At 32.8% G+C, this 9,682-nt stretch overlaps 2 protein-coding genes and 1 long non-coding RNA gene across 3 annotated transcripts in view; 1 reads left to right on the top strand and 2 right to left on the bottom strand.

Moving 5' to 3' along the window:
- LOC114076336 overlaps positions 1 to 170 on the bottom strand; it is a 13,544-nt gene extending 13,374 nt beyond the window's left edge. Inside the window, exon 1 of the long non-coding RNA XR_003577151.1 lies at positions 135 to 170. This is a non-coding gene — a long non-coding RNA (uncharacterized LOC114076336). The remainder of the gene's footprint in view (positions 1 to 134) is intronic.
- Positions 171 to 1,401: 1,231 nt separating this feature from the next.
- LOC107013817 (patatin-like protein 3) lies at positions 1,402 to 5,273 on the top strand. The gene is made up of 6 exons (XM_015213691.1): positions 1,402 to 1,620; positions 2,688 to 2,869; positions 3,756 to 3,939; positions 4,072 to 4,233; positions 4,357 to 4,659; positions 4,950 to 5,273. Exons 1-6 carry the CDS (start codon positions 1,438 to 1,440, stop codon positions 5,166 to 5,168), a joined length of 1,233 nt encoding a protein of 410 aa, XP_015069177.1. The 5' UTR covers positions 1,402 to 1,437; the 3' UTR covers positions 5,169 to 5,273.
- Positions 5,274 to 6,962: 1,689 nt separating this feature from the next.
- Positions 6,963 to 8,831, bottom strand: LOC107012494 (probable pinoresinol-lariciresinol reductase 3). The gene is made up of 2 exons (XM_015212360.2): positions 8,639 to 8,831; positions 6,963 to 8,089 (listed from the first exon to the last, which is right to left on the bottom strand). Exon 2 carries the CDS (start codon positions 8,014 to 8,016, stop codon positions 7,087 to 7,089), a length of 930 nt encoding a protein of 309 aa, XP_015067846.1. The 5' UTR covers positions 8,017 to 8,089; positions 8,639 to 8,831; the 3' UTR covers positions 6,963 to 7,086.
- Between the last annotated feature and the right edge of the window lie 851 nt (positions 8,832 to 9,682).

The following is a 9,682-nucleotide window of genomic DNA, read 5'->3' on the forward strand; positions in this document are numbered from 1 at the left end:
TCAATTGGTAAGAGGCGATCTCCTTGGGAGGGATGTAAAGGAGCCATAGGTCACGGGTTCGATTCTCCCTTGAGGCTGCGAGCCAATAAGAGGGGATTAAAAGAGCGAATGGCCGCCCATGGCAGAGACAATACCTGAGTATGTGGATCCCGAGGGGGTTGTCACATACAATTCGCGCGATCAAATTACAGTGTATATATATATATATACACACACACTTAGGGTTTTAAAAACTATCAAAAATATCTATAAATTTGATACAAAATTATCAATTTTATAATGAATGAAATAGTACATTATTGAAAAATAGTCACCGTGAATTATGTCCACCAAAACAAATTTGGGAAACTTACATAAATATATTATAATAACAAAATATTTATCATTTATAGCAATAATATTTCTTTTTCAGTTGATCACTTCTAATTCATTTATAATACAAGTTTAATTCATATTACAAAGAACAATTTTTATACACATATAATACAAATTTTAATGATAAATAATTCATTTATCACATATTTTAATGCACTTATAATACAATGTGTCAAACTTTTATCAAACAAACATAATATATTTTAAAAAATAATTGTAATTCATATATAATTCATATCTATTGCATACATAATTCACTTTTAATACATATGATAGATTTAACATTGTATTGCTATAAATCGTAATAAATAAAAATTATTGCTAAATTAATAATTATCTATTAAAATGTATCAATTTATGTAGTTATTCTTAAACAAATTACTACTAAAATAATTAGTCCCAACATTTCATGTCGCGAAATACAACATAACAAAATGAAAATAATGGTTAACTCAATTATATATTTTATAAGCCGTTAAATCATTTAACTTGAAAGAAAATTTAATCATATGAACAAATATATTGCAAATGTTGTGGTTAGGCAAGTAAGTCACAATCAAAAAAATTTACTTGATAGTTATATAGTATCTAATTTCATGATCACGTTTAAATAAGGAGAAATATTAGAATATGTATCCCATCCTCACCTTATTAAATTATATAATAAATTATTTCACACATCAAATGAAATTCATGTAAATATTTACCGTAGTTAAAGTCAATCATTTTGGACAAAGAAAAAAAAGACAATCACGTGATGAAGTAAATCACGGGTATGTAAGAAATTTAAAATAAAGACAGACAACAAATCAAGAAGGGCCATGTGATGGATGAAGTTCCCCATAAGCTATGAAATTTATTGATAAATTTAACTAATTCAACTAAAAAATTGTTAGCTTATTTTGTACTTTTTAATTAATCACATAGCTAAATGAAATTAGTATGAAATTTTATTGGATCACTACCTTTTTAATTTCTAGTAGTATATATTATATGTATATATAACACATAGGCCTAAACTCTTTTACTCCACACTAGTTTTAGCAATATTATTACAACACTATGGTGAGATTAACTTTATTAGGTTCACCTATTATTTTAACTCTCTTAGTGTGTCTTCAAGTTGGAATTGTTTGTGGTGCTACCAATGAAAAGAAACTGGTGACAGTTTTGAGTATTGATGGAGGTGGAATTAGAGGCATTATTCCTGGAACCCTTCTTGCCTTTCTTGAATCCAAACTTCAGGTATCTACTTTTTTAGGGTTGTTACGCGAAGTTTAAGCAAGAAAGATAGATTTACTAATAGAAACATGAGATTAGCTATAGACTTTATCGATAATCCAAAGTTAAGGTCACTAGTAACTGAATTTTCTTGTAATCTGTTGATAATTCAAGTTTAATGGTATTAGTATAAGATTTTTGCTATTTAACTATGAAATTTTGTGCGTTACTAATTTCTTGTTTTATTGTAGTGATTCTTGAATATGGTCTAAGTAAGTCATAAATTTTTGTGTGGTTATAAAAAATAAAGCTAGTAAGGATGAAATGCAAATGTCATTCGAATTGTTTTTAAATATTACATAGTTTATGTCTTACTTTCATTTTTAGTTTGTTTATAAAAATCACTTTATTTAAATTTAGTAAAATTTTAATTTCAACATACTATATGATATGTTTAAGACCACAATTAAAATCTAAAGAATGTTATGATACATTATACACATATTTATTAATTTAAGACTATAGTTTCAAAATCCTTATAATCTTAAACTTCATACTTAGTCAAACTAACACAAATCAAAGAAAATATATAAAAATTACAGTCATTTGAAAAGTCAGGATAATTAATGCTCCGCACATCAAGCGACAGGAGCAACAGACAAGTGATTGGTCAAATAATAGCCCAGTGAACCTGGTGGGAGTGAGCCACACTAAGCAAGTATGAGAAAGTGCAAATGCCTCCACTTTCTTAAAAGCAAGAACCGTTACACAAGGTCAACCTAAGGATTAATGAAAGCGGGAGCTTGTCCCTGTAGGGGGTTATAGCTTATGTTTTTCGTACCGTTCTCAGATCGAATGATTCTATGAAATTAAGTAGATACTTACATATATTATTATGAATAAGGCATGAGATGTATCTATTGCAAACTATTATGGCCACCTTATCCTAACAAAAGCATGTTCCTTTAAAATTTTAATAGATAGACTATATTGGTTGTATAATTTTTCTTACATCATCATTGTATATAAGTAAAATTTATAATCTAATATTTGATCCTCAACATAAACATATATATATTTGATTATGGTAGGAGCTTGATGGACCTAATGCAAGAATAGCAGATTACTTTGATGTGGTTGCTGGAACAAGCACAGGTGGACTAATAACTACTATGCTAACAGCTCCAAATAGGGATAATCGTCCTTTATATGCAGCAAAAGATATTTCTACCTTCTACATGGAGCATTGCCCACACATCTTTCCTCAAACCCGGTAAATTATTCTAATGCCGAGTCCTAACGAGTTCAACTGAACAAATTACTTTCATTTTATGTCACTTGTATATTATACAATACGTGCAAGAGAATTTTAAAAATATATAACTATAAAGTATATCATATTCATTTTTGTTAGTGTTAACTTTAAACTCTGAATTCATCTACACTTTTAATGATGAACATATTCATGAGAAACAAGTTCCCTTTATTGTAATTATATACTCTCTATGTTCTTATTTATATTTCGTCCTTACTAAAAATATATACTCCTTAATATTTGTCATTTTACAAAATTAACGCATTATTTCATACCCTTGAGAGTTATTAACCTTGGAAATATGAATTTGATCAATATCGAAAAACTAAGTAATAATTGGTCAACTTAATTAATCAAAATAAATTAATTTGTGTTCATTAATTGAAACTTGAGCTCAAGAGATCATTAAAATAAGGGCACAATGCTAAATTTATGTAATTTCTTAAGAAATATGTGAAATCTAAAATAGTGACATGTAAATAGAAATGGAGAAAGTATGTTATATTCCGGTGTAGGATGTCAAATTGGCATGTCATTGATCCGTACAAAGTTACTTTGACTGAAATGACTCAAGAGTCGAAATAACTCAAAAGCGAGCTCAATTCCGTCAATTTTTACAAAGTTCTAATTTCTTTGTTTGTTCTTTAATAGAATTTTAAGTACCTAATATAACTAATTTTTTCACATATTATAATTAACATACAAATAAAATAAATATTTTATTATTTTGACAAGATTCTCATGATTCGGTTTGGAAAACATATCAATGGATCGATTGAACACAATAATAATGTAAGTTCGACAAATCATATTTTTATGGACTAATTTTACTGTACACATGCAGGCGTAGAAACTTCGTGAATAATGTGGCACATTTGTTTGGTGGACCAAAGTATGATGGAGAGTACTTGAGATTATTGGTTGATTCCATATTAGGGAACCTTACTATAAAGCAGATGTTAACTCATACAGTAATTCCAGCTTTCGATATCAAGCGTCTTCAACCCATTATCTTCACTACTGTTGATGTATACACATTCTAATCTATACATTTTCGGTATTTATAAACTACATTACTCAACGATATTGAACTGTAATTATTCTTTTTTTTTTTTACGCCGCGAACATGATGGTTATTGTTATTGAAAAATTGTTTATAGGGCAGAGCAAATGGGTTAAAGGATGCCTTATTGTCAGATATATGCCTGAGTACCTCTGCAGCCCCAACTTATTTCCCAGTACACTATTTTGAGACTAGGGATGCTGCAGGGAGAATCCACACATTTGATCTTATTGATGGAGGTGTAGCTGCTAATAATCCTGTGAGTAACTTGTCATCTATCATTTGGTACGAGGAATAAGGGATCAGTAATTTCGAGATTAATTGCTTAATTTTCTATGCAGAATGGTTATTGAATGACTAAAGTAGAATTTTTTATTGGCAGACTCTAATGGCAATCACACACATTTCAAAAGAAATAATGATGGGAAGTTTAAAGTATGAAGAGATGGAAAGAATGGACAGCAAGAAAATGTTGGTATTATCATTAGGGACAGGTATTGGGAAGCACCAAGGGAAGTATAATGCAGCATCAGCTACAAAGTGGGGCTTGCTTGGTTGGGTATACAACAATGGTGACACTCCAATAATAGATGTTTATAGTGATGCAAGTGCTGATATGGTGGACATACATGTTTCAACCATGTTTCAAACCCTTCATAATGAAAAAAATTACCTCAGAATTCAGGTAACAAGGCTAGACTTTACTAAGATTATCCGACAACAATAATATACTCGGTGTGATTCCACATGTGAGATCTAGGGAGGGTGAGTATACATATATCTTACACCTATGTTGGTTGGGGTAGAGATACTATTTCTGATAAACCCTCGACTCAAAAGAATGGGCTTTAGAACAGATAAGATGAAAACATTGGAGACAACAACAAACTGACACAGACTTGGGGACGAATATTATAACTGAATAAGTATAATTATTAAGAAAATAAAAGTGTATACTCTTTCAAATGTTGACAGGATGATAATTTGATTGGGGATGCTGCATCAATGGATATAGCAACCACAGAAAACATGGAGACACTTGTGCAAATTGGTAACAATCTATTGAAGAAGCCAGTGTCTAGAGTCAACTTGGAGACAGGCCAATATGAACCAGTTCATGGGGAGGGCACCAATGAAGAAGCTCTTATCCGTTTTGCTAACTTGCTTTCACATGAAAAGAAACTAAGAAGTTAGACTACATTGATTTGGGAAATTCCATATCAAAAATTGGTGAAATTTGTTCTAATTTTTTACTATTAAGTTCCTAAATTGAAGGCTATTTAATTTACTGAAAAGTGACAATCAATCTCATTATCAATGAATCCATTTCCAAGTCATAGTTGCAAAGCCCGGACTTAGACGCAAAAGTCTCGGAATGATTGTTCTTGGTTCCTTCTTGTAGGATTTGCACTGCCCCCTTGCTAGTTGCTATGGTTTTTATGCTATTTTCTTCTCCCTTACACTTGGATTTGCTGCACTTGAGCTGAGGGTCTCTCAGAGATTGAACAATCTCTGTACCTCCACATGGTAATTCTAAGATTTGTGCACACTCTACCCTCCTCAGACCCAACTTGTGGAAATTCACAGGTATGTTGAAGGTATTGTGTAAGGCAACAATAGTGATGTTCCAATCGATATAGTATTCCATTCTATTGTAGGAAAGCATATTTTGTTCTCTATACTTCAAAGAGGTCTATGGTTTTCAAACTTCCCAGCAAATATAAATTAGAATAATCTACAGCGATAGCCTATAGATGTTGTTGACTGGTTTGAACTCTCCCCATTGTCTTAGAATTCTTCTGATGTTCTAATCACCTAGTTTATTCCCCACATGAGCCCCAAAGTAGTTCCAAATATACTTAGCAGTTTCCCCTTCACAGAACACATGGGAAATAGTGTCTCTAGAGCAACAAGAGCATCTAGATGCCATTTGATTTCAAAGCTTAGCAATCACCCCCTCTAGAGGAAATTTATGTCTACCGGACACAGCCTCTCTACCTCACCTCTGAGGTAGAAATAAGGTTTACGAACACTCAACCCTCCTTAGACCCCACTGTGTCGGACACTAATGGGTATGTTGCTGTAACAGCCTCTACATCAGGAATTAGAATTTGAATGGAATTGGATTTTGCCATACCTTGCTCAACAATAGATAACATTAGAACAGATAGACTTAGGTTTAATAGTGGTTTTAGGAGGGTTAATAGTAGTGAGAGTATAAGTGGGAATTCATTGTAGAATGCTTTTGATCAGAACAACCCCCACACCCCTCGCAATAAGATAACATCCTTCCTTGCCTACTTTAGTAGCCATGTTGTCAAAGTATGAGATTTTCTTCCTTCCCACGCAAATTGGGCATCCAAGATATGTACAGAAGGGAAGCTTTTCTTTATGTAACATGTACAATCTCTCACCCTGTTAATCCTATAGGCACTGGCTTTGGGATCACTGAGAAAGAAGCTTTTGTTGGTGTTGATTCTTCATCTGAACATTTCATGATAGCAAACTAAATCTCCTGTGTAATCATTCCCACCGACAAGATCATGCATGCAAGTTTTTAATCCTTTCACTGTCATTGATAAAGATACACAGTGATAGACACAAATTTTGAAGAACTCATTCAATCCAAGAAATAACACCATCATATCAATCCCAACCATACTTGCATTTTTATGAAAAATTGTCTATAAATTATAGACTTAATAGCCCTCAATGCTCCATAGTCGAAGCTCAACATTGCAGACTGACAATCATAGCATAATTTCACTACTGTAAGAGCGCTGAAACTTTTGAACTTTTTGCATCCACAATATAAGTGTTTGAGAAGAGGATTAAGACAATAAATGTCTATGTCCAATATGAACAAAGATGGAAACATGTAATTATATATATTCAAAATAAGACAAGATAAATTTAATGCATAATCAAATAAAGTATGCCTATTGGAATTTGATATTTTTTTCTATAGAAATGGAGTGCCTCTACGTGACAAAGCCTGGAAAATTGCACGTAATGTAATTGAACCAAACAATAATATAGCGCATATCTACGTTTAGAATGCATCAATAAAAGGAAGAAAAACATTTGTTTGTTCAGAAATATGCAACAAATATTACAACAAGGTGTCTAGAAATTCGCTTACTGTGGTGTATGTTATTTGTGGATATAGCTGTGTCCCTTCCAAACCACCAGAAGACTCGATGCTGAAGTATGTCTGATCTCCTTTAACAAATGCAGAGTATATGAAAACCAACTCCATATTCTCAGGATATGGGGTATCTCGGATTTTCTTCAAGAGCTCATCTTCAGTGATGTAAATCTTTTTTAGCGTCTTCTCAATTTTTCCTTCCCAAATCCCTACCAGCTCATTCATTGAATACACATTTCCCTTTGGCCTCATGTATATCACTTTGTTCAGAGTCCGTGCATCGTCCACTGTATTTATGACAAAGGCAGCAACATCATTTTCGTTCATAAAGACAGCTTTAGCAGTTCCATCACCGAATATGCTTACTTCATCTCTCGGAGGGGCTTTCCGACCTGGTTGAGCAAGTGACGGTAGGAGAACACTTGTAAATAAGTTACAACAGACATAGGTGTAAGGAATGCCTTCAGCTTCAATAATACGCCTAATCTCGGATTTTCTCGAGTAGAAGTTGTGGTCCAAATCAGAAACTTGAGTTCTGTCAGGGTCTGCCCCGAACTCTGAAGGGAGGAACCTTTTAATGCAACCAGCACGCTTTATAGCAGAAATCAGAATCTTTTGTTCGTGGACTTGCTTAGATGAAACAGCACAAATCACGATCTCAACTTGCTTGAGTGCTTCAAGCAGGATATCTTCATCTTGCAATGAACCCTTGATTACTGTGAGGCCCGCTTCGGTAAGGGTATGAATCTTTTGGGATTTATGAGTGTCAGAGAATGCTGAATCTCTAACAAGTCCGAATGTGGGATGAGAGGAATTGAGACTGGCCTTTGCTAGTTCAAAACCCAAACGGCCAGTTACTCCGATTATCAGTATTTTACTCTTATTTGATTCCATTTGCCTCCGTTAGCCGTCTCCGGTAAGCTGAGGTTTGAAGACTCCCGAAGCAGAAAAAGTTGGAATGTGATTACTGTACACAGAGAACAGTTAGTATTCTAATGATACTTCCAACAGCCATAATTATTGATTATTCATAGGCTACTCATTATACGATTTCCAAAGAAGAATCAACATCAAGATTAACAGAAGTAGTAATATGCAAGTACTCGTGTCTCGATTATCTTAATATCGAGTTAATCCAACATAATAGGTGAACAATGACCAACATTATAGGTAAAACTAGAGGTGGCAAAATCAGATATGAAAAAATAACTATCCAATCCATAAGGTTTGAAACTTGATCCACACATTTTATTAGCTCAATTTGTTTTGATCCGTCCCAATCCTGCCCAACCCGCCTATTAGACACTTCCCAAGTCATTGTTGAGACTAACAGTTTGATTACCCATTCGTTCATTTGGTGTTTTTAAGCTTTTAAAACATAGCATTAACGAGGCTTACTAAGTAATAGAGTAGTAGTACAACATAGCATTAACTGGGAATTCAGGTTAAACAGATATCGATTTAGGAATATTTGATTTCTGACATTACAGAATTGAAGAAATGGGAAGCAGAATACCTTCAAAACCTGCTTAGATTTAGGAAATTATACACGTCTTTTTGTTTCCTTTGAAGCTACTCATCTGGGTCGGAGTCGGAATGGGAATGTGTTTAACATCAAAAATGTGTTCAAGAGCTAGGTTTCCTTGGAGAAGACGACTCAGACAAGGGAATACCTATAAACAAAATGACCAAAATGGTCCTGTGTGGAAGGCCACACTATAATTGGATTTGATTTAATTGATGTAATTACTGAATGTCTAATTATATTATATGGAGTCGTTGTAGGATATGGTTAGCAATGCTACTTTGGGACCAAGTAAGGTTTTTTCCTATAAATAAATGATTTTACTTCATTGTATAGAAAATTTGTGAAAGATCTATGAATCCTAAATATACTTCAAGAGAAATAAGAAGTCTTTTCTCTTCTCCCTACTTTCTTCTTCTTCTAAAATTATATAGATTCATAATACGTTATCAGCACGATTGTTCTATTTTTAAAGAATGATGAAGAAGACGGAAAAAGTGCAAAAGAGATCTTGCATAAGTTATGCAATAAGGTTCTTAAATCTTCAAGGTATGATTTATGTTTATGTTATAATTATTTATATAACAGATCTGGAGGTACCATCTAAAGTAAGAATTTAAAGAGACTTGTCGACTTTCTATACGTTTAATTTTAATCGACTCGAAAGAGAATTTCTTAATTTATTTTAATAATTGAATAAGCACAATTTAGTGAAAGGTATGTTTTCAACCTTTATATGAGGTATGTGATCTATTAAGCTATATTTATTAACTACTAATGTTGATTATAATAAATCAATAATCTCAATTTTGTGTGTAATTATAATGTACGATCATATTAATTATCATCAAAAGTGATAAAATTATAATTATTTTGAAGGCTTGAGGTTGAGCCTCATTATGGGTAAGATGATAGATTTAAGTTTTATCGCACCAAAAGAATAAGACGATGGATTTATGTCCAATCGCAAAAAGAGGGTAAGACATTGGGTTAAAGTCCTGATGCACCATGATGATAAGATATTGGGTTCAAAAT

The sequence above is a fragment of the Solanum pennellii genome, chromosome 3 (genome assembly GCF_001406875.1).
Source record: "Solanum pennellii chromosome 3, SPENNV200".
NCBI classification, from domain to species: domain Eukaryota; kingdom Viridiplantae; phylum Streptophyta; class Magnoliopsida; order Solanales; family Solanaceae; genus Solanum; species Solanum pennellii.